Genomic DNA, 25,810 nt, shown 5'->3' with positions numbered 1-25,810 from the left:
AAGAAGGGCATGGTGACCAAAACCTTACACTTCTTGGGATAAAGGTCTGGGTAGGTTGCAGCACCAGGTAGGCCACTGAGGCTGGGGCAAGGGGAACTTAGAATAGACAGTAAAAGAGGGAAGACAAGAGAAGTTTATCCACTCACCCCCCTCTTCCAGGTTCCCCTCAGGAAGAGAGGCTCAGGGAGCCATAGACGAATTGTGCCGCCAATGGGTTCAGAAATGAGGCTCCTGAGCTGGGAGATTATGATAGAGAGCCATATCACCCGCCTCCACTTCAGCAGCCAGAGTCAATTCGGCAGGCAGCCTCCAGCTGTCCCATTTTACAGCCACCCACGGAGACCTAGTGAGGCAGGAGGATGAAGGCATGGCCTTTGCAGACCGGAAGAGGCAGTGCCAGCCCAGAGCTCCGCACGTGATTGGCTGTGGCTGGGCAGGCCCGCCAGCTGCTTCCACCCACCTCCCTCGCCAGGTGTGGGTCACTAGTAAGTCTTTGACAACCCAGACTCCATGTTAGCATCTGCTTCTGCAGAACCAACCTGAAACGAGGAGCCCAACAGTATGCCTTTAGAGTCCTCTTTTTCACCTTCTCCCATCAACTTTCTTCCTAAATATTAATTGCACCAGTTTTCTCTTTTTTTTTTTTTTTTTGGAACTTCTCCAAAACACTCTTTCTTAATGCTGGGGCCACACAGCCCCAAGTGGGTTCCAGGCTTCATGCCCACCGGGCAGAGAACCACCGGGTTCTGGGACATAAAGCCCTCCTCCACCCCTCCATCTCAAAGTGCATTTCTTCTTTTTCTTCTTCCGCAGTCACTGCCAATCCCCAGGGGAGGGAAAGCTCTGGACAAATATAACACTCACAGGTTATCTTTTTGGGCCAATCACATCTATCCTATCAATGTAAATTAGTGCTAATAGTTTAATAAAGTACACCCCAAGAGGTATTTGCATTTAAAAAGAGTGATTATCCAAAGAATGCTTCTCTAATGGAGAATTTCCGGCAGCAATTGTGTAATAATAAAGTTGAGCCTTCCCTGTATCTTTCCAAATGCACCATTACTTTGCCTGCCCTCAGCCCCTTGGCTCGCTGAAATACCAAAGAGCATTAAAACAACAAAAATAACAAATGACTGAGTCCTTATTACATGTTAGCCATTGGGTTGGGCCTTTTACATTCCTTTAAACCCCACACCAACTTCATTTTAGATAAATAGCCGAGGCTTGGAAAGCCTAAGTGGCTCCCCAAGGCATGCAGCTTGGAAGTGGTAGAGAGAAAATCCACTCAGCTATTTTGACTGCAAGTGCCCGGCCCACTGGAAGGGAAGGAAAGCCGCTCCCAGCTGGCACACGAGCGCGGTGCCATTAGCGACAGCTCAGCGGCACACCACAGAAATCATCACACACTTCGTTGTTGAGTTATGTCCAAAAGGCATTTTTCACCATTTAGGGTCTGAAATAAAATACCAGACTGTGAAGAAAATGTTTGGGTGGGACATTCTTAGATCAAATGTCTAAAATTTTCTGTTAATTTTCATACCAAGCTTTAAAGCAATAAGGAAGCCATCTATCTACATGTATGAGTGCTTTGAATTAGGGAAAAAAAAGCCCCATCCCCCTTTTTGGGGGCGGGGAGCTGCTATTTAGCCAATTTTACTCAGAGATCCAAATGTAGATATTAGTGATGGCCAGTTATTTTAGGGGTGAGCTCAGATGGAACAAAGATGCTATGGCCTCAGCCCTCCAAGGACCACAGTGCTTGAGCCCCAGTGAACGGGTTTGGTTCAGTGAATGACAGCTGATGTGACAGAGGCAAAGCATGTAGAAGCCGCCTTCCCTCTAGTACAACATTGTCTTTCTTCATGAGTACCAGTTCACCCAGTAGTAAGCAAGGGGACTGTGGAAAAATGGTATTACAACCATTTCAGTAGGTTCAGACCCCTGGTATCTCCTTGGTAAAAATGGCAGAGCTTTAGGGACAGGGTAGAGTGGCTATGACCATGGGAATAGTCAGAATATTTCAACTATTATCGTACAGTAAGGACTAAAGAGTCCAAGTAAAAGTGATCCCTGGAGGTCAGCAGCAGGACACCACAGCCTTGGAGTGGTCAGGGAGGCACTAAGCATATTTCCCAACAGGATAACAGTCCCTCCCCGAGAGGGGCTGCTGTCTGAGCCACTTGTAGCATCCACCTCTGTAGATGGGGAGAGGTAGAGGAAGGATGGGAGACATGCAGGACAGCCTCAGGCATGCAGAAGCCTTGGCCAGTTACAGGGCCCTTTCCCTCTAGCGCTGATCAAGCCTCCTTAGTGCCAAGGTGGCTGGCGTGGTAAAAGGGCATTCAGAGAGCGTGAGCCAACTGATATGGAGCTTTTAATGTTGTAATAATGCACATTGCTGTACTGGTAGCAGCTCTGGATGTGACGCATGGGTACATGATAGCTTCCTGAACAACTCTGGTGTTATGATCAGAAAAATCTCTGAGCTACTGGTCATTTCTTCCAGGGGCCAGTCTTCAGGAACTGCATGGATGCCTGGGGACTTGCTATACACACTCAGCTAAAGTTCAAAATATGCCTCTGGACAGAAATACCCAGGGCAGATATAATCCAGTGCTAGGTCTTAATCTCTAAGTGAACCTGAACCTTGTCAAGACCAGGAGATGCCTGTCATTATATCAGTTTCTTCTTATTGACAGAGTTAGTAAATAGATATCATCTCAGGTGCTTGATGCACTGTGTTGAGTAGGATTATAAAGTTATACCCAGTCTCTGAAAGAAAAAGTCCCATCAATAATGTAGTGGTGACATCCTCTAGATAGGGGTGTTTTGCTTTGTTTTGTTTTGTTTTAAGCTTTTTGTGTGTGTATCATGGCTACCCTTTGCCACCTAGTAAAGACTATGAACACCTTTTCAGAGTAATGCTTTTCAAAAAATAAAATTAAATACAAAGGAAACCAAATATGTTAAACACGGTTAACTAAAAGCACTAGAAAATATTTAAGATACAGTAATATATGTGCATTTTATTAAAGCATTCAACAAGAGCCAGTGGTGACCCGAGTAACTATTGAATTTTAACGTACCAATGAGTATAAATGATATTTTGAGATATCTACAACAGTTGAATGTGATATGAATGTATCTGTGGTTTCTGTCATTAAAAGCACTGCTGGGGCAGTTGGGTGGCTCAGTCGGTTAAGCATCTGACTCTTGATCTCGGCTCAGGTCATTATTGCATGGTTCATGGGATCAAGCCCTGTGTCGGGCTCTGTGCTGACAGCACAGAGAGCCTGCTTGGGGTTCTCTCTTCCTTTCTCTCTCTCTCTCTCTCTCTCTCTCTCTCTCTCTCTCTCTGCAAATCCCCATGCTTGTGCGCTCTCTCTCTCAAAATAAATAAAGGTTAAAAAAAAAAAGCACTGTTAATTCTACAATGATGTGTTGCCTACATTCATAGTGGAAGGAAATGCCTTCATAGTGGAAGGAAACATTTCAGTTTAAGGTTGGTGAAAATAAAGACATCATTTTTACCCATTCGTGTTCAGAGACTCCTTGAATTCTAGCCATGGATCTGTTGGAGAGGGGAGATCCAGGGACCCCAGGTTTCTAACCTATAACTAAGACTGCAGCATAGACTCGACCTCTGATCTGTCATGTTGTTCTCTAACACATCCAGAACGGGTGGAGAAAAAGGACCAGGACCAGTCACTGAAGTCCAGAGTTGTGCACACAGGCATCTAAACCCTGTTTACCTAAATATACATCATCCCATGACTCTGAAGGGGGGTGGTGGTGGGGCACACAAGTGTCCTTCAGAAAAGTCTCCCTATTGTGTTAATTCTCTAGAAAGTTCAGGTTGCCCCAAGGTCCACAGAACAGAATTGCAGACACCAAGGATTCGGGCACTTGTGACCTGACAATTCCCTGTTGCGGTCTGGAAGTCTGGAAGTCATTGCCAACTGCTCTGGGTATGGTTGAGCCAGAAGAGAAGGGGACTCCAGATCTGCCCATCTGCTAGATCTGGCAGTAAGAGCACATGTCATGGAGAGGAATGGCTGACACACCCATCTTGACTGTGTTTGTGAGAGTTATACCTTCTTGCAGGTTGATGAATTTACTCGTATCTCCTGGTAAAAAATAAGACTGAAAACAGACCATTTTCCAGACAAGGACCTTTAAATAAAAAATCAGCAGTAGACTTTCACAGTGGCATGAGTGTGGTAAAATGGGATTAACACTTTTACAATATGATATAAAACTCACATTTGGTCACGACCATTTATTATATTGGAATTGTACCTATTATTTCAGAGGAGAAAAAAGGAAACAGCTTCCACCTGGGACATCAAATGATGTTGCTGTGAGAAAATGTCAACCCAGCTTTCTGCATAGTTGCCGATAAATGCTCAGAAATTTTGTTGGCTTTTATTAGGCCCCTCTGAAACTCCAGAAATTGTGGAAAATGACCACAGACCTTGACCTCTGAGCTGTCTGCCCAACATTTTATTCCTTGCCCTCAGGTTCGCTCTGAAATCACCTGCACAATAAAGTTCCATTTAGATCGTTCATTTGACTGTTCCCGTCTCTGTGCAGTGAGATAGCAAAGATTTACCCAGCGGTGTGGTGTTCAAGAATGCAAACCCCATTTGGCCTCCCAGCTCTGAGGACTCTGCATTAGTTATTAGCAACAGCCCCTAGAGGTCTATAATTGACTTGTGTGAGCTATGCTTTTGCCTATAGATCTGCTGACCGCCACTCCCCATCTAACAATTCCCAAGGATGGGACAAGGATAAGTCCCTTCATTTCTATTTAAAATATTAGAAGATAGAAGGGGCACTTGGGTGGCACTGTTGGTTAAGCGTCTGACTCTTGATTTCAGCTCAGGTTATGATCTCATTATTCATGGGTTCGAGCCCCATGTCAGGCTCTGTGCTGACAGCACAGATTCACTCTCTCTCCCTCTCTCTCTGCTCCTCCCCAGCTCGCACATGCGCACATGCATGTATGCTCACTTTCTCTCTCTCTCTCTCTCTCTCTCTCTCTCAAAAATAAATAAATAAACATTTAAAACTTTGGAAGGCTGGGGCGCCTGGGTGGGCTCAGTCGGTTAAGCGTCTGACTTCAGCTCAGGTCATGATCTCACAGCTTGTGAGTTCCAGCCCCATGTCGGCTTCTATGCTGACAGCTCAGAACCTGGAGCTTGCTTCGGATTCTATGTCTCTTCTCTCTCTCTCTCTGCCCCTCCCCTGCTTGTGTTCTGTCTCTCTCTCTTTCTCTCTCTCCCTCTCTCTCTCTGTCTGTCGCTCTGAAAAGTAAACATTAAAAGAAAATTGTAAAACCTTGGAAGGCAGAAAAAATTCTGTCAGGTGGAATCCTTGGGGCCTAATAAGATTGGGACTTGCTCTTCCTCAATTAATCCCTGCCTAAATCACATTTCTCCTTGTACTCAGTCAACACTCGCCAAACTCAAAGTCTATAAAGAAATAAATGCACCTGAACTAAATGACTGAGATCAGTATGCAGTATATGGAGAAGTAGGCTGGGAGAAGATATTCCAGCTTAGTGATGATGATGCCATTTCTTAAGTACCTCCACATCCTAGAAACAATTATTTCTGAGCTTTATAGTCTATACCATTGGTGCATAAGTCTGTCTTTATTCTAGTACCATGCTGCTTTGATTATTATAGCTTTGTGATATGTTTGGAGATTAAGAAGTGTGAGATCTCCAACTTTGTTCTTCTTTTCCAGGATTGTTTTGTCTGTTTGGGTCCCCTGAGATTCCACGTGAATTTTAGGAAAGATTTTTTTTCTATTTCTGCAAAAAATACCATTAGGATTTTGACAGGAGTTGCATTGTGGAAACTATGTTATACATTTTAAAAATATATTCTCATTTATTTCTCATTATACCCTGCAAAATCAGTACTATTATTATTTCCAAAATACACATAATAAAGTGGAGGCATGTGTATATTAAGTAACTTGCCTATGGTTATACATTTAATGAGAGAACCAGGTTTTGTACCCAGACAGCTAAACTCCAAATATCAGATTTCACCATCATCCGGAACAGCCTTCTCACTGAGGATTTGGGTAATCTAAAAAGTTTCTGCACTTCTATATAAAAAGCGAGGAAGAACCAGAAGGAACCAGCTACTTGTTCACCAACATCCATTCTCCCTTTCTTTAATAATAAAATCCCAAGTTTGGTTGGCCACATGTCCACCTGGCTGGTGACCACATGTCCCAGTAGACCTTGTAGTTAAGCGTGGCTTTTGTGAATAAGTTCTGTCCAGTGGGATGGCGGTGGAAGTGATTTGTGCACTTGCCAGATGTGTACCGATAAAGAAACACTCCTACACTCTGTGGCTCTTCCCCTTCTTCCTCCTGACTGGGTTGGAAGCTCTGTGCAGAGAATGCCAAGCAGCCCTACCACCGTAGAGGACCTCAAGGCTGTGATGAGAGAGACAAACAGACCCTGAATTAAACCAGTGTATCCTTGGGTCTCTTTGTCACAGCAGTGTAGCCTCTATCTTAAATAATAGTCTTAGCTTTGGGGAAAGTTTCACTTGGAATTTTTGTGTTCTGGAGCATCTGGTTGGCTCAGTCAGTAAAACCTGCAACTCTTAATCAGGAGGTCATGCATTCAAGCCTACGCTGGGCATGGAGCCTACTTCTTAAAAAAATGTGTAATTTCTGTGTTTAGGAAAATGAGGTTTTCAAACATTTACCTGAGAATAGAAAAGCACTTGCTGGTACTTTTTTTTTTTTTTTAACTTTCTTGGTAATTTTTAAGTTCTACTTCCCAATCTACTACCTTTTAACAAAGATGTTAGCACCAAGCTATAGAAACTAGGGCATGTGCTTTGAATTTGTTTTCCAGTAGTAATCACGAATGTTCATCTAGCTAAATTATTTTTACTTTGTTCCTAGGATCATCTGCTTTTGTCTGTGGGGTGTCTTGGTTGGAGTTGGCGATTGGGTCCCAGAACCCAGGACAGGACCTAGCCAACCAGATCATCCCAGCAGGGAGATGGCAGTCTGGAAACACCCACTCTGACAGCTTTGACTGACATTGTATATGCTATAGGATGGTTGGTGTTCTTCACAGAGAATGCCATGCTAGGGTCAGGACCTTGTATGTACAGGTGTCACTAGCTGCTCTCCAGTGATTCACATGTAGTAGGAGTTCAAGAGATGGTGCCCTAAATTCACTGCCCAGATGTAAGTTTCATGTGATATCAGAGCTGTCCTTAGGGAGGGTAACGTTTAGAGCAGTTCATGTGAACAGACTTTAAAAGACTTTTTTTTAAGGAAAATTTCAAACATATTCATAAGTAGAGAGATTAGTACGATGAGCGCCCATGTCTGTGAATGTTTTTATGTAGATGAAGTCAAGTTAAAAAGAACATCAAGGACAGCTTTGAAGAGGGAAAGAATTTGAGAAAGAACAGACAAAGGAGGTTGTGATAAAAGGGAGGAGTCCTGCGCAAAGGCTCTTTATAAGTTGAATGATAAGAGAAACAGGGCGACAGCACACTTTGCCCTAAAAACACTTCGGATCCCTCCCACAGAGTTTAAGAGGAAATCAGTCATAACAAAATAGCTAATATTTATTTTATGTTTCCTATGTGCCGAGTACTGTTTTACAAACTTATTAGGTAGCCATCTGTATTATTCCCCTATTACAGATGAGGAATTTGTGACTTTGAGACGTTAAAGTTAACTTTCTTAAAGTCATGGCTTTATGGCTGATAAATGTCAGAATGAAGACTTGAACCCAGGACCTTTTGATTCAAGAGTCTCTACTCCTAACAATATGTCTGTGTTTAAGTCTGGTCTATGGGTTTTTGACCCAATGCCGCTTAGGGCACTTGTTAGAAAGGTAGATTCTTATTCCCACCCTAGACCTAGTGCGTTGGAAACCATGGTGCATGAGGTCTAGGAATAGGCATCTGAAACAAGAGTTTGTTTTAAATGTTTATTTATTTTGGGGGGGGGGAGAAGAGAGAGAGAGAGAAAATGAATGGGGGGAGGGCCAGAGAGAGAGGGAGAGAGAAGGAATCCCAAGCAGGCTCATGCTGTCAGCACAGAGCCTGATGCTGGGCTTGAGCCCTCAAATCGTGAGATCATGACCTGAGCATGACCTTCTTAATTGACTGAGCCACCCAGGTGCCCATGAAACCAGATTTTTATGTCCATCTAAGTTTGAGAACTGTGGCATCACGACATGTTGATGTATAGTCTCCATCAGAGCTTCTCTGAACTTTTTGGATTCTACACTTTTATCTATAAGATGTTGAAAAGATATTCTCTCAGTATTCTCATTCTTTCTTCAAATTGTATGTATTCTTTATAAGTTACCTATTATAATTTAATATACAGATACTGTTGTTCCAATGTATTATGTATACCATAAATATACACAAATGAAACATTTAAAATATCCCCCGAATGCATGCCTTCTTCCCTTCTTGTAAGAACACTGGTCTATAGTCCGTGAAATACAAATTTGTTATCCTATTTTATTTTATTTTATTTTTATTTATTTATTTTTTAAAATTTTAATGTTTATTTATTTTTGAGAGAGACATAGACAGCGTGAGCAGCAGTGAAACAGAGAGAGAAGAAGACACAGAATCCGAAGCAGGCTCCAGGCTCCGAGCTGTCAGCACAGAGCCCGACGCGGGGTTCGAACCCACAAACTATGAGATCGTGACCTGAGCCAAAGTCAGATGCCCAACTGACTGAGCCACCTAGGTGCCCTTTGTTATCCTATTTTATCATGCCATCTATATCAAGAGTCATAAATAGGAACTGGCCCTCAGACAGGAATTATAAATCAGGAAATTTCACATAAAAATACAGATTTCTGACTTCTTTTGAAAACAGCCGATATGGCCATGTGGGCCTGAGTTTGCCATGCTGTGATTGGCAAGGGCTGCTTAGGGATGGTGAGCTGGCCCCGAGCAGCGAGCCCCTTGCGGGGAGGGTGGGCAGGTGTGCCTCCAAGCACTGCAGTCTCTGCCTTGCCCACCTCCCCCGTATTAAATACAGACCTGGTGGACATTTGAACCTTTGATGTCAGATCTCCTGCCAAGACATGAGGACTTTTATTCTACCCTAGCATGAAGATCGTCTTCATCTTGGTGTGCTGTATACTGCCAGGTAATTTTTACCCCCGACTTTGACTTTTAAAACCAATCATCTTAGCTTGGCCCATATGAATTTGCCATTTCTCTAGGTTTCAAATGCTAAAAATAAAGGAATTTTACAGGGTTCAAACTAATTATAAGTCTGCTTATTGAGTGCTCCCCAGTGAGAGTTTGTTTTGATAACACAGGTTATTTTGATGGCTGAGGTAATGAAATATACTACTGAAAGAAAAAACTTCCCCAACCAAGGCATTTATAAAACATGATTAACATTGTCACTGGTGATGAGGAAAACAAAGGCAAGAGAAACGTAGCTTAAATGAAATCTCCTTACAGCTTGCAGCCCACTGATAGACCTGAAACATTCAGAGTGTGACCTTCCCTCAAGGAACTCATGGCTGCCTTAGTGCATTAATGTTTTTGTTTTATTAAAGATGAAAAAGTAAACTTATCTTAACAGCAGCTAGTCGCTCAAGATCCTGAAAGCCTTGCTTTCAAACTCCTTAGAGACTTACACTATCCCTAACCCCCATTAACTTAAAAGTATATAACCAGTCACTCCTCACAATCCTGGTGCACAATCTTTCTGCCCATGGGTCCTGTCCCATGCTTTAGTAAAATCACCTTTGTGCACCAAAGACATCTCAAGAATTCTTTCTTAGCCTTTTACTCACAAACTCCATCAACTGGTTTCAAGGGAGATTTAAAATAACCACGATGTCACTTTCTGAGGAAAAGAATAGTGTGCAAAGATGAAAATTATCTTATACATTAACAAGCCAGATTCTCTCCAGAGCTGAAACCATTCATTGATTGTAAGGTAGGGACTTGAGAAGGCAAAAAAAAAAAAAAAAAAAAAGAAGGCAAAAAATTAGTGTCTCAGGAGGTCATTAGTTAGGGTGCCTGTGTGACTCAGCCAGTTAAGCTTCGGACTCTTGATTTTGGCTCAGATCATGATCTTGAGGTTCGTGGGATTGAGCCTCATGAGGGCTCCATGAGCCCCCTGAGCATGAGGTCCATGCTGACAGTGCAGAGCCTGTTTGGGATTCTCTCTCTCCCTCTCTCTCTCTGCCCCTCCCCCACTCACGCACATGCATTCTCTCCCTCTCTCAAAATAAATAAATGAACTTAAGAAAAAAAAAGAATGCCATTGGTTAAACGAAACACTAAATTTCACCCTGAAGTTTGTGTTTCTCCATTTGTAACTGGGCTACTACAAGGTTGTCTTAAGCTCTGACTGCTTCTGGCACATCCAAAAAGAACACAGAATCAGCTCCAGAAGCCTTGACAACAGGTTTTTATCAAGAAATTGTTTTTCCTAGTCATAATGAATTTTATTAAAAGGAATAATTGCTTCAAAAAAGAACTGATAATGGTTAGAATTCCACACCGAACAATTTGTTAGAGACTAAAAGAGATCAAATTGTCTTGGTAAAATTTAGATCTGCAAATAATTGTCTAGGGAAATTGGATTTGACAAAAACAATGGTCACAAAGAAAAATGACAATGGCAGAAGTTATAATGGATACAACTGAAGGATGTATTAAATACTTCCTGTACAATTTACACAAAACAGAATTAAATTCTTTTAAAATAATTTAAGTAAAATAAAGGGAAGTATTACAGAAAAGTTTATAAGACAGAACAGGAAACTGATCAAGGAATTGACCTGGCTTAATGGAACTCATTGCAGAAAATGTATTACATCTGCATTCATAAACATGGAGTTCGAGGGACCATGGTCTAAACATCATCCACTTGGTGCAAATGGTCAGGGCCACACTCTGGGGAAAGACTGGTGGGAACTGGGGAAACTGCCCCAGTTCCCACCAGTAGGCAGCTTCCCAAACCCAATGGAACTAGGGCACATGTGTGGAGACAGCTTGGTTGATTCTGCTCAAACTTCATAGCATACCACTAAGACAGCTATGTCTGGGCACTACCTATTTTCCAACCACCTACCCCACATTGCCCTGATCTCCATTTAAACTGGGTGACTTCCCCAGACTGGGTTCCCTGGCTCACACCATTTTCCCTGCCTGGCAGGTCATCTTCCAGTGTCATAATCCATACCATTCCTTCACGACTCAGGTCTAGCTCCTCCTCATTACCTTCTGTGTGGCCTTCATCTCCCTGCAATCCAGACTTTGTCCCTCTGAATAAACTCCTACTAAAGTCACCAAAGACTCTCTGTTGCCAAATCCAACAGAAACTCTCAGATTGCATTCTCTGCCCATCACTTCCTCCTTCTGGTAACCATTTCTTTTCAAGTTTCCATGACACCCTGCCCAGTGAAGCTCCATCCAAGGGCAATGCCCAGAAAGGGATGCAGCTGTGGGCCATTATCAATTTACACCCAGGTCAGCTGGGGGAATGAGGGCCTCAATCCCATAGGAGGGAGCTGGGCAGTGTCTACCACATGCCTCAAACTCAGCAGGTCCAAAATAATATGCATTTTGTTCCGAACATTCTTTTTTTTTTAAATTTTTTTTTCAACGTTTATTTATTTTTGGGACAGAGAGAGACAGAGCATGAACGGGGGAGGGGCAGAGAGAGAGGGAGACACAGAATCGGAAACAGGCTCCAGGCTCTGAGCCATCAGCCCAGAGCCCGACGCGGGGCTCGAACTCGCGGACCGCGAGATCGTGACCTGGCTGAAGTTGTTCCGAACATTCTACTTCCAAATTTTTCCTGATTTTTGTTGCCCTAGTTGAAGCCATCAGCTCCTGATCAGATTGATGTTCCAGCCTCCTTCTTGGTCTGCTTGGTCTACTCTAGTTCCTCCTTTCCACAGCCACTTTATTTCTTAAATGTTTTTCCCAGTTTTAATGAGAAAAATTGACATACATCACTGTATAATTTTAAGGCATATAGCATGATGGTTTGATTCACATATATTGTGAAGTGTTTACCACAATAGGTTCAATCAGCATCCATCATTTTATAGAATAAAAAGAAAAGAAAAAAGAAAAATTCTCCTTGTGATGAGAACTCTTAGGATTTACTCTTGACAATTTCCTATGTATCGTACAGAAAAATGCTAACTATCGTTGTCATGTCGTACATTACATCTCTAGTACTTGTTTCATAACTGGAAGTTTTTACCTCTTGACCACTGTCCTCCAATTTTACATCGTGCCTCTTGTAATCACAAGTCTGATCTCTTTTTCTGAGTTTGTTTGTTTTAGATTCCACTTGTAAGAGAGATCACATGTTCATCTTTCTCTGACTTATCCCACTTAGCATAACGTCTTCAACATCCAACCATGTTACTGCAAATAGTAAGATTTCCTCCCATGCGCTTTTGGCTTTCTGATATTCCATTGTGTGTGTGTGTGTGTGTGTGTGTGTGTGTGTGTGTGTGACTATCTATCTATCTATCCTGCAACTTCTTGATTTATTCATTCACTGATGGACACTTGGCTATTATATGGACACTTGGCTATGATGTCTTGGCTATTATACATAATGCTGCTATGAACATGGCGATACAGATTTATTTTCAAGTTAGTATTTTAATTTCCTTTGGTATATTCCTAGAAGTGGAGTTGCTGTGTCATATGGTGGTTCTCTTTTTAATTTTTTTAAGGATTTTATTTTTAAGTAATCTCTATACCCAACATGGGCTCGAACTTACAACCCTGAGATCAAGAGTCACATGCTCCACTGACTGAGCCAGCCAGATGCCCCTTTCTTTAATTTTTTAAGGACCCTCCATACTGTTTTCCATAGTAGTTGTACGAGTTTACAGTCCCAACAGTGCATGAGGCTTTCCTTTCCTCCACATCCATACCAGCATTTATTCTCTTCTTCTTTTGATGATAGCCATTCTAACAGGTGATATGCCTACACATTATGAGGTGATATCTCATTGTGGTTTTAATTTGCATTTCCCTAATGACTGGTGATGTTGAGCATCTTTTCATGTGCCTAGTGACCTTTTGTGTGTCTTCTTTGGGAAAATGTCCAGGTCCTTTGCCCATTACAAGCTTCATTTTTAATCTTTTTTTATTGTGGTAAAGTATACATAACATAAAATTGACCATTTTGAATATTTTAAAGCATATAATTCAGTGGCATTAATTAAATTCACAATTAAAAAATTTTTTTTAATGTTTATTTATTTTAGAGACAGACAGAGCACAAGTGGAGGAGGGGCAGAGAGTGTGGGAGACACAATCTGAAGAAGGCTGCAGGCTCCGAGCTATCAGCACAGAGCCTGATGCAGGGCTTGAACTTACGAGCCATGAGATCATGACCTGAGCTGAAGTCAGACACTCAACTGACTGAGCCACCCAGGTGTCCCTTAAATTCACAATCTTGTGCAACCATCACCATTATCTATTTCCAGAACCTTTTCATTATCTAGACAGAAACTCTGTAATGATCAAACAGTAACTCTCCATGTCCCCTTCCTTCCAACCCCTGGTAACCTCCAGTCTACGGGCTGTCTCCCAGGAATATTTTTAGGGAGGACAACCACGTGTCGTTGTCCATGAAAATATCCTCCAAGTACTCTTCACCCTCCCTCTGGTGCTGAGAAGCCTGCCCACTCTCTGAGCCCTGCAGTCCCTCAGGAACTCCCACCTTCTCCCTGTGCACCACCGCACCAGCTTCTAGCACATGGCCTTCTAGATTCCACACAGCTGGCAGCAGAGTGCAGTCCAGCTTTTGTCTCAGGGCGAGCAGCCTCTTGGCATTCTTGTGAGTAAAATTTTCCATCTTAATCCCAGAAAAATGTGATGTCCCCACATATTTATCATCTAATTTTCTCCTCAGAGGCGAGAGTGGGGAGACACCAAATGCACATTTGCTTGTGGTGCCAACACTCTTTCCGACTCACAGCCTGGCCTTCCCCTAGTTCCTTTCTCATGGGGTGCTGAATTTGAAAGTGCACTGGCAGCAACCAAGTGAGGGTAGGACTATAAAGTGGAATGGGACAACATGTGGAGATGGTGAAACTGAGGCCTGGATGATAAGAAGACATTAATGTAAAGAGCCTGGGCAAGAATATACAGACAGAGAGCAGAATGTGTGTGAAAACAGTGAGGTGGGAAAAAGGGTGGTCTGTTCAAGGAGGCCTGGTTGACTGAAGAGTAGTGGGCGTGCAGGAGAACGGCAAGGGATGAGGTTGGAGATCCGGCTGGGGACAAATCATGAGGGCTGTGTCATCATGTATGAAATTTATACTTGATTCCATGTTCAACGGGAAATCATGTGTATTAGCTCAGACATTTTCACTTTTGTAATAGAAAACCCCATTGAAAGGGTTTAAGCAATAAAGGGAATTTATTGGCCTGAGTAACCAAAAGTCCGGAGGAAGACTGCCTTGAGGTGAGGGCTCTGGTTTCATCTGGCCTTTCCTCTTCTTTGAGAGTCCTTGGGCTAGTTTTTCTCAAGATTGCAAGTTGGTTTTGGCAGCAAGTAGGGTACCTATTTCTTTCTTTCTTTTCTTTTCTTTTCTTTTTTCTTTTCACAAGGACAGGGAGAGTCTGTCTTCTGTTAGCCATTTAACAGAATCCCTCACTTCACTTTGATTGGATCAGCCTGGACCAGTCACAGTGAGCGCCTCTCTTCACAACCCAGTTTCTGCAGTGAAGCTCCATTCCAGCCAGGACTTCCTCCTTCCTGAAGCTAGGGCTGGAGTCAATCCCAGCTGGCATGCTGCTACTCAGAGAGGGTGGAGTGGTTTCCCCCCAAATAATTTGGAAACAATTAGGAAGGAAAGAAAGGGGAAGTGGGTGCTGGGTAAGTAACCCCAAGAATCATTATACCATGGAAGGATTGTTAAAGATCACTCTCACTGCTATGAGGACCACAGACTGGAGGAGCCAGCAAGGAAGGACAGAGGCTAACTAGGAGACTGTTGCAGTGGGCCAGGCCGGGGGTGGCGGTGGTACAGACTGAGATGCATTTGGGGGATAGAACTGACCGGACTTCATGATGGATTGGGTGATGGAGGAAGTAGTTTTGATCAAACTCTGAGGGGGCTCAAGTGCCAGGCTTTGGGTCTTATCTTTGTAGGCGATGATGGAAGCTGTTGGAATGGGTTGTCTTTTGTAAGAGGAAGAGATTAAGAATTTTGGGGTTTTGTTGTCTTTCATTTTCTCTTCCTCCTTTAATTTTGTCTTTAGTTTTTACGATTTACCACAACACATTCATTTGCTCTTCTGTTTTCCAAATGATGAAAATACCAAAATCACAACCTATGATTTTATTAGATTGATTTGTTGCTTACCCAGGATCCAAGTCAACTTACTGAGGATTATCTTCAAAAAAACTGTTTTCTGTAGCCTAATTTTCTAAGCCTAAAAGAACTTAGCTTCACTTGAATCTTAGAGCAGTGTGAAATTAATATTAACTTAGCTGAATGTTTTCAGTTTGAATTAATATGCTTGCAATGTCATTCAATCTCGCAAATTGCTATCATCAGGAATTGAACATGCTTTAGCTTTTCAAAGTATCAATTATAAAGCCTAAGAGTTCAACTGCAGCTCCCGGTTTAATCCTGTAGCTATCCATCATCTAAAGCTTTTTGAAATTGTTGAATTAAATTTCAAGGATGTAGGATGGCTATTTTTGCAGACCAAGCAAACAATAGCTGCTGTTTGATGCCCTTGATGGAAGTAGACTGGTGTGTTAATTTCTGCACATGAGTTCAGCAAAGCACTTACATTTTAAAGAATCCATTCTTGTTCTGATTCAAGTTCGAGTCAGTCCTTTCAAAAAGAATTGCTGCTATTCCTCTATTCATTAAAAAAGTTCACGACACATAAGGGAAGGGAAGCAAAAATAATATAAAAATGAGGAGGGGGACAAAACATAAATGAGACTCTTAAATACAGAGAACAAACTGAGGGTTGCTGAAGGGGTTTTGGGTGGGAGGATGGGCTAAATGGGTAAGGGGCACTAAGGAAGACACTTGTTGGGATGAGCACTGGATGTTATACATAGGGGATGAATCACTGGAATCTACTCCTGAAATCATTATTGCACTGTATGCTAATTAACTTGGATGCAAATTGAAAAAATAAGCAAATAAATAAAATTTAAAAAACAGTTCACGACTAGGCTGTGTCTCATTTTAAATCCCCATATATTATTTTGTCCTTAAAATACAAAATACTTGGTGGAGTTTTTTTTTTCTTTTGGACAAGTCCCCATCTCTCTGTTTCTCAGTTTTCTCATTATTTCTTTACCCTTGATGAGGATAAAAATTCCTGACTAGATAGCTCATAACATTGTTTTGAGGGTCAGGTCAGAGGATACAGGGGAAAGTTGTGAGGATGGCTAAATTCTACATAAAATGTTTACTCGTGTGGTCATGCATCATCTATAGTTGTAGCAGTTACTGTTGGTGACTTTTTGCATTATGGCTTCCTCAGTCTTTGTGGGGGACACTAGACCAGAGTGCAAGGCAGGCCAGAAGTGCCAGGGAGTTTCTGCCCTGGGAGCAGTCTTAGATGGGTGACCACTGGGGGTCAGTGGATAAATATCTCAGCTTTTTTGCCCTTTGGTGGTAGGGGTGGCTGGAGGGCAGCTCTAAGTGTTCTATGTATTCCCCCCAGAGGTCCTCAGTAAGGTTGAGCTTCAGTTCCCATAGCAGTAACTTTTGCATTAATGCACACTTCTGTGTTCTTTCCATTTCATGTTTTACTTCCTAAACTGAGTTTACCTCTCAAATAAATGATCTGCACTCAAGTTGTTTGTTTTAAGGTCTGAGTTTGGTGGAACTCAACCTAAGATCCTAGTTCTAATGGTCTTTCAAAGAATATACATGCAGCTAGCTCACCAATGATAACCTAGAATTTTCTGGCTTTGTTGCCTAGCCTCAGTCCTGAATTGGAACCAAGTCTATTTTTGCCCTAAGAGTATTTACCGATAATTCTCTAGTGATTTCCTAGTAATCCTGACTATACCTACCATCCCTTGAGAGACTGTTTACCTTCGAGAGGGGCAGCTGGTACATGAGTCACACAGACAAAGATGAGATATTGCCTTTACTACTAATAAAGATGCTGTTGGAGAGCATGGCTTACAGTTGTGGGCCCTAACAATGAACTGCAAAGTTAGGCAGATTTATCCAGTCACAGACAGTGTTGGATAGCTGCAGGCCTCCAACTTCACAGGCGGAGGCTGCCACTCTAAAGTTTGCCTAATGGAGGAGCAGAACAGGATGTGTTCTCTCTGCAGACAGACAGATCCGAGAGAAAAAAGGAGGAGGAAGGGGTTGAATCATATGTGCCTAGTTCCTGTTCCAGTCAGAAAATTCATTCTCCTCCCTCACAGCAGTGACAGGGGGAAGAAAGAAACCAAGAAAGTTATTATAATGGGTTCCTTTTCTCATTGTAACAAGACGCTAGGGAAAGAAGTTCCTCTTTCCAACATTCGCAGGGTTTTTTTCCTCTTAGCTCATTGGGCTTAACCATTAAGCTCAAGGCCATCCAAGAATGTGACCATCTCCTTGGCAGGAGATCAGCAGTCTATCCTAACAGTGCTGCTCCCACCACAAGCACATCCCCTGACTTTTCCCATCTGAATGGCTGAAGAGCATAGCTACGGCCCTCAGAAGGCGATTCATTGACTGAATTTCAGGGCCACGCTGAACCCCAGCTGAAAGCTCCCCATTTCATTTTGCAGCCCTAATTAAGTCTAACCATGTTGTTTGGACAGTCTATCAGAGGTTCTAAAAAGAGATTATATGACAATGTAAAGATATTTCAAGAACAAAATTTCAGTAAAATATTGATGCCCCCCAATTTAAATATAATTCCTCTACCATTGTGAATTTCCCAGGGAGGAAAAAGTTCAAAGATGAGATTCTCTTGCATGCTTGAGTTAAAGACAAAGACATTAGAATATAAAACTCATCTTTCTGATGATTCTGATTCTGCTCGTTCTGAACTGGGGGCTTCTTCCTGCCTTGGATAGCACTATGGTTCTATCAGCAACCTGGACAAGGTCCCACTAGAACCATTAGCATGGCTTTTTTCAGAACCTCAAAAGTTAAATTATACACCAAGTTTCTGCTATGCCTCGCTTTTTTAAAGAGTATCAATCAAAACACTTAACACCAACATAGCTAAGCAAAAGAAAACAAATCAATACCAAGATCTTCAATTATCAACGAAAAATGATGCTCCCAGAACAGAACCCTGCAATTTCCATAGTGATCTTGATTTCAGCTTCAGCAGGAAGCTGAAGTCCTTGATCTGTAAATTTAAACTCAATTGGGAGGAATCTCCCCCAAAAGGTTAGCATTGGCAACATGCTTTACCATTCCTGCGGGAAGAATCGACTACTATTTCTCTCAGGTTGACACAGGTGACCGTGACAGATCAGAATATGCCACCCCAATATTTGCCACTCTGGCATAAGGATTATTTTGAGCTGAAAGCAAATGAGAAAAAGTAGGCATAGGATGAGCTTTCTGTGGTATCCTGTCTACCTGAAAACAAGAAGGTAAATTCCCCTTATGAAGGTATCTCCTCCCTCCCCCCACCATTCTCGTTTCCACACCAGGAAGGGAATGACAACCTTATCACTAGAGATGAGATGGCATCTTGAAGGAGTCTACACAAACAAACCTTACCAAGTACCCCTTACCTATTATTAATTTCCATATATTTGCCTTCCTGCAATATCCTGCCCCTAGAAGCTCAAAGTCTTTTTCATTTGTCTTGACACTTCTCTCTTTTGTTTAAATGGTACAAGAGCACCCAAGCTTAGCTATTTCTTGCTTCTTTTTTCTTTCTAGGGAGTCCCCTCACTGTGTGAAACTTTTAATATCAAATAACTTTGTATTTTTTTCTCATATGAATCTGTCTTATTAGTTTGCAGAACCAGCTGAAGAACCCTAAGAGGGCAGAGAATTTCTCTTCCCTGTGATATTTGCATTCTTGCAAAGTTTAGAAATATGCAGTGATGGCAAGCCCTATCGAGAGTCTGCCTGGAGAGGTCTTTCTTTCCCATCTTGCATCTTAAGAACTTTTTAACTTTTCATTTCCCTTTTGAGCCCTTCGTCTCCAACATCTCCCACCTGATCCATGAGATGTGGGCTTTATTTTTTTTATTTTTTTATTTTTTTTCAACGTTTATTTATTGAGACAGAGAGAGACAGAGCATGAACGGGGGAGGGGCAGAGAGAGAGGGAGACACAGAATCGGAAACAGGCTCCAGGCTCTGAGCCATCAGCCCAGAGCCTGACGCGGGGCTCGAACTCACGGACCGCGAGATCGTGACCTGGCTGAAGTCGGACGCTTAACCGACTGCGCCACCCAGGCGCCCCGAGATGTGGGCTTTAAATAACCACATGCTTTCCACACTGGCTCCTGCTGTTGGGTCTTTGTTGTGGAATGACATGCCCAGAAAGCCTGTCTTGTAAGGGTAGTTTCCTCTTCATCCCATTGTTTCAACTGGGAAATATCCTCAGCAGATTCCTGAACTAAAGCTGCTATGGACATTTCTGCAGCTGACACTCTAGATTCAGCTGTCAATGACAAAACCCCCCAAATAACAATGGGAAGGTAGACATTTATTTCATTCACATAAATGTCTAGGTCAGTGTTCCCGGGCTGGTGTAGCCTCCAGTCAGGGATTCCTTTGACACTGCTGCTCTCAACAGTGTCAAATGCATGATTTGACCAGTCTGTCCTGTATGCAGACATCTTCGGCAACAGGAGCAGGAAAGGATGAAAGGAAAGCAGAGGGTGCCATGTCTAGCATCTTAAGGCAGACTATTAGAAGCTGTCACAGTTGACTTTCCTGTTTACATCTCATTTACCACAATGTAGACACACAAGTATCCTGAGCTGCAAGAGAGGCTAGGAAATGTAGTCTTCATTCTAGGAAGCCATACACCCAACTAAACTTATTATTTAAGAAAGGGAGAATGAATACTGGGGGCAAATGGACTACCAGAAAAACTGCACTGGTGAAGACAGATACCCCTGCGGAGCCCTCAGCCGTCCATCCCTTGCTTTTGATTGGTCCAGGCCTCCAAGAGTATTTCCCTCCCCTCTGCCTTTGTCAGCAGTAGTGGGTATGTCCTGGCACTTGATTTCCCCTCTATACCTTTCAAGGAGGAAGAGCTGGGTTTGTCACAATATAACTTACCTCTTAAGTCAATTCATTTTCTTCCTTAATACTCCTTCTCTAATATAGGCCTAATATTTGTAGAATCTGATGCCTCCTTTTCTTTCTTTCTTTTTTTCTTTCTCTTTCTTTCTTTCTTTCTTTCTTTCTTTCTTTCTTTCTTTCCTTTTCTTTTTTCTTTTTTTTTCTTTCCTTTCTGTCCTGGACATGCACTTAACTTGACATTCTATTCTAGATTTTGTTTAATGGGGTCTTCTGTTTTGAGAGATAAATCACTAGGTTCTGGTTTGCCAAAAGCAACCATTGTTTAAAAAAAAACCTTGGCCCCTCACTCTCACCTTTCAGAGTTTGATAGTCAGCATGTATTTTCTCATTAGGCTAACAGCCAATCCAGGCTCAGATTCATTTATCATTGTTCTGCCTGGCTCTCTGATACGTTTCTTCTTTCTGGTTGGCTTTACTTAAGAGTCTTTTTTTTTTTAATTTTTTTTTTTCAACGTTTATTTATTTTTGGGACAGAGAGAGACAGAGCATGAACGGGGGAGGGGCAGAGAGAGAGGGAGACACAGAATCGGAAACGGGCTCCAGGCTCTGAGCCATCAGCCCAGAGCCTGACGCGGGGCTCAAACTCACGGACCGCGAGATCGTGACCTGGCTGAAGTCGGACGCTTAACCGACTGCGCCACCCAGGTGCCCCCTTACTTAAGAGTCTTAATTCTCAAAACTTATCAGGTGTGTTCCCTCTGGGCCTAGGGAGCACTGGTATCCCTATTTATAATTTTAGTGGCATCTGGAAACCCATTCAGCATTCCCTTGAATAGTTTACTTCCACCTGACTGATCCTTTCCTTTTGAACGTCCAACCTTTCAGGGTACACTTGGCTTTAGTGTCTCAGTTTTTAAGAAGGAGATTTCAATGGTTCTTGCCAAAGAGTCTCTTCTCTGTGTAGCTCTAAGAGAGTACTTTGCCAATAGTGGTCTATCATCTTGCTCCCTCTGAGAGTCAGCACAGTTGGCTGAGATTTTGCTTCTATTGTTGTTTGATTTTTTTGGGACCAAGTTATTATTTCTGAGCTAAAAAAAAAAGTACCCTCCAAAACATCTTAGTCATTAAAAAAAATAACCTCTTATATGAATTAAACCTAAGTACATCATCTTTTCCCTTTTACCTGTCCTTCAATTTCATTTTTCCTTATATATCCATCTGATCTGTTCTCTAAGACCTCAACTTTATCTCCAAAAGAGCTTTCTCCTTCACACGCAAATTATTCTTAATTTTGTTCTTTCATTGCGCTTGTTCTAAGATTAAAACATATTCTAGAAACACTCTAGACATTCTCTGATTTCCTGAACAAATCTGATTCCTAGAGACATAAGGTTCTAGGCACAGACTAACTGTCTTATTAATCTTTGATTTTAAAACAATTTAAATCATGGGCATCTGCGTTGCTCAGTCGATTAAGTGTCTGACTCTTGGTTTTGGCTCAGGTCATGATCTCATGGTTCATGGGTTCGAGCCCTGTGTAGGGCTCTGCGCTGATGGTGCGGGGCTTGCTTGGGATTCTTTCTCCTCTCTGCACCTCACCCACTCACTCAGTCTCTCTCAAAGTAAATAAATAAACATAAACTCAATTTAGATCAATTGCGTCTTTAATTTAGGCATTTTCCATTATAATAAGGGCTTGCATTTGTCTGCTTGGTTTTTAATAAAAGCCTTGTACAGGTGTCTGCAAAGCTGGAGGCTTGGAAATCTAAAGCCATGGTCAGAGCCTATATAACTTACAAATCCAGTGAATTTTGGATCATATGGTAGGAGATTAGGCTTGAGACTCTGGACAGTCTATATTACTTCAAGATTAGTCTTTGGGCACTGCCTACACAGACTGGTACTAACAATTGAAAACTAGAACTTAAAACTCCAGTGCTCCATAGCACACATGCTGTGTAAAGAACCCACTGTAAAAGAAATGATAGAATTAGAAAAATCATCATTTTGCAGCCATTACAAAAAATAATAGGTAACAATTACCAACGAATACTAAACTGGTTAGATGAAAGACCGATGGGGAACTTTCTAAGAATCCACTGGCTGACAATACCTGAGTGGACTGTTCATTCTCACATCCCTAAACCTGGTACATGGATATTACGTGCCTGGTGTGATACAACAGGGATAGTACTTCTTATAAATTATCCTTGACAAAAAATAATTTGAACACAAATTTACTGGAACTTCTTACATCTACCAGTCTACAGGAGAATGGGTGATAGAGGAAAAAAAACTTTATCAATAATTTGAACACTTCATTTGTGATTTGCGTGTCTTCCTTATTAAAAAAAATTTTTTTTAAAGTAATCTCTGCATCCAACATGGGGCTCAAACTCATGACCTTGCGATCAAGAGTCACATGCTCCACCAACTGAGCCAACTAGGCACCCCGCATGTCCTCCTTATTATACATAACCTAGTCTAATGAAATGAGATCATTTATAATGATTACATAGTAAAATGTTATAGCCAAAATACAAAAAGTCCTCACTTTATTTTTTAAAAAGTACTTTTGAAAAATTTTATTTCACCAGGGTCTAATCCTTTGCTGATGTTCAAATTTAAACAATTTTTCTGAGTCTGTCTCATAAGCGAAAAACATGAAAAGTTGCTTCTGTGGCATTTTCTTCTAGTTTTTCAAGCCCTCATGTAGTAGCAACTGGTTCAAAATACTGGTTTGTTTCAAAGCATGCAGTTTAGATGTATCTTCGCTGATGATGGTGATATTTCCATTTTGTTCCTGAGCTGTCAGGTCACTTTCACTGTCAGACAGTGTACATAGTAGAATATCGTTTTCATAGGTTGGAAAATAATACCTGAAAACAACCAAAGACATGTTGAATAAATCCAGAAAAGTTTCTAGGCAAATGAACATACACGTTACTATAATTCTGCCAGGTTTCTCTGTCAACAGTTTCAACAGCATTTTGCAAAGGTGGTATGGGGAAATAACTTGTGAATTACTTTTACTTTGACCTCTACTGGATGACATCATTCTTGCTAGTATCCTTGCTAGCTGCCCATTTGGCCTGTGCTTCATATTCCACAGAAATTCACTACCTGAAAAGGCAGCTTACTCTAGAACCAAGCAGCTCTAGTTGCTAGGGATATCTCCACAGATAAGGCTAAAAATGACAACCCTTTCATTTTTACTCTAAGTCCCAGTTCCTCCCTAGAGGTTAACAAAATTCAAATATGGCTACTCTTTCGTACATTAATCCTTCATATATCTGATGAAAACAATTTCCCTTGACAGTGTGTGTGTGTGTGTGTGTGTGTGTGTGTGTGTGTGTGTCCTTCCCAACCTAATCATTACTGGTTCCTTCATTCTAGGTGAACAAAAATCAAACATCTACAGAATTTTAAGTCTATTATTCTGGTTCCTTTTCTGGACACATTTAGGAGTTAGCTCTGGTGTATCTCTAAAGATTTCAACTTACTTAATGAGAATTATAGGAACAGGGTCTCAGGTCAATCCAGAAATGACTTTGTCTTTCACAAATCTAGGATTTTTTAAAGATGAAAATCTAGTGCTTTTCGGCTAGTGTGTGGGGGCAGGGGTGGTGGTGCAGATTTAACATTCTCTGAGAGGAACCTCCAGGTAGCTAGAACCCTATAACCTCTCAGAGGTTCCCTCAGCTGAGGTTGTCCAGACTGATATGAGGACCAGCCCAGAAGGCTGAACTGGCAAAGGATACCTGGCAGTCTGATACCACCTACAGAGGTATAGATCTGTGGGCCAACTGCTTAACATTTATAAAGTACTGAGATGCAAAGTATATACCCAAAGCCCTAATAGTTGGATGTTCTTCGACACAGTAATGTTATTTCTAGGAGCTTATCTAAATGAAAAATTAGATCAGTGTGCAAAAATGCAGGCGTATGGATAGTCATTGTGTTACTATTTATAAGAACAAAATGCAAGAAGTAATCTCACTATCTAACAAATTAGGTATATCTAGTGAATGGGATATTTGGCAACCCTAAAAAATGATGCAAAATGCTTACAACATTCTCTTAACATAATTTTAAAAATTGATACTTCTATATCTACATCTTTATCTTCATACCACAAAATCTGAAATAGTTGGTTACATTTATAAAAGGGGGATTACTTTAAAAATCAGGTTTAAAATATATATTTTTAAATGTTTATTTATTTTTGAAAGAGAGAGAGTGCGAGTGGGAGAAGGGCAGAGGGAAAGGGAGACACAGAATCTGAAACAGGCTCCAGACTGAGCTGTTAGCACAGAGCTTGATGTGGGGCTCGAACTCACAGACCACAAGATCGTGACCTGAGCTGAAGTCGGACTCTTAACTGACTGAGCCACCCAGGCGCCCCTTAAAAATAAGGTTTTTGAAAATTTTTACTTTTTACAATAAACATACGTTTCTCCTTTATTTAACTGAATAAAGGAACAAATAAGGGTTATGGAGCAAAGAAGTACTGAAAACATAGGACATTAAGGATATTGAGCAAAGAATTACTCACTCTGGTTGATCCCATATCTTTCTTTCAGGAAGCAGTGATGTATGTTTAGTCTCTTCCATGTGAGTCCTTAACTCTGCTTTGGACTTGAATTTCACATGGCAACTATAACATCTACATTGGTGAATTTGCCTTCGAATGAAATTGACCAATTTTACTTGCTGATAGAAATTCAATCCTGAAAATGACAGTTTACAGAATCACTAGACAACTGGTCAGACCCATTTTTGCAAAAGAGCCACTTCCCTTTATTACCCAACCTGAAGAGGCAGTACAATTGTAAAGCATAATAATAGATACCAAATAACAACAGCCAATACTTACATAGGGCTTATGTGCTAAGCACTGTTCTAATCATTTTCCATGTATTAATTAATTAATACATTTAATTCTTGAAAAACTCTACCACACAGGTAGTACTACCATGTCCACATTATGTGTTAGGAAACTGTCCACAGCTACACAGTTTGTAAGTGGTTGAGGTAGGATTTGACATATATACATATCTGTAAGGACAGCAAAGTAACATGACACTTTCCAGAGTCTAGGAAAATAGTCAGTGAGCTGAGGTGTGGGAGGTAAACTTTCTAATCTTCGAGCCATTAGCACGTCAGTAATTTACATCTTTATGCCCCTAATCTTTCTATCACAGTGACACTGAGGATGATGCAATTGGGTACATCTGTCTATGGTAAATAATCTAGCTACACTGTCAAACAGTGCAGTAGGTGTTTTGTATACATTCTCCACTCCCTGTAACAGTCTGTTGACCTGAGGCCTTATGTCACACAGTCATTAAGGGCTGGGGCTGGAATCTGAGCTCTGACTTCAAAATCCATGGTCTTCCCATCAGCCCCTTCCACTTTATGAAAGATACTAACCATTAACTTGTGTTTTATTTGAAGCATATTCATATATGTAGGAAAGAAGGAAGACCATATGAAACCAAAAACCATATTTGAACGTTACAGTTCAAAATGGTTGTGAATCACTGCTTCAGGCAGTCCTGCTGAGACCATC

The 25,810-nt window shown here is 41.5% G+C and overlaps 1 protein-coding gene across 2 annotated transcripts in view; it reads right to left on the bottom strand.

The window, feature by feature from the left end:
- Positions 1 to 22,776: 22,776 nt before the first annotated feature.
- ZNF277 (zinc finger protein 277) overlaps positions 22,777 to 25,810 on the bottom strand; it is a 113,104-nt gene continuing 110,070 nt past the window's right edge. For both annotated transcript variants that reach the window (XM_047095794.1, XM_047095795.1), the window contains exons 11-12: positions 24,794 to 24,968; positions 22,777 to 23,117 (exon numbers count right to left, since the gene is read on the bottom strand). In XM_047095794.1, coding sequence (XP_046951750.1) covers positions 22,931 to 23,117; positions 24,794 to 24,968 — 362 coding nt within the window. In that variant the 3' untranslated portion in view covers positions 22,777 to 22,930. The remainder of the gene's footprint in view (positions 23,118 to 24,793; positions 24,969 to 25,810) is intronic.

The sequence above is a fragment of the Lynx rufus genome, unplaced genomic scaffold, assembly GCF_022079265.1.
Source record: "Lynx rufus isolate CCGP_SWC_20201006 ecotype Redwood Valley unplaced genomic scaffold, mLynRuf1.p SCAF_4, whole genome shotgun sequence".
NCBI lineage: Eukaryota > Metazoa > Chordata > Mammalia > Carnivora > Felidae > Lynx > Lynx rufus.
This window is presented reverse-complemented; position numbering and strand designations above follow the sequence as displayed.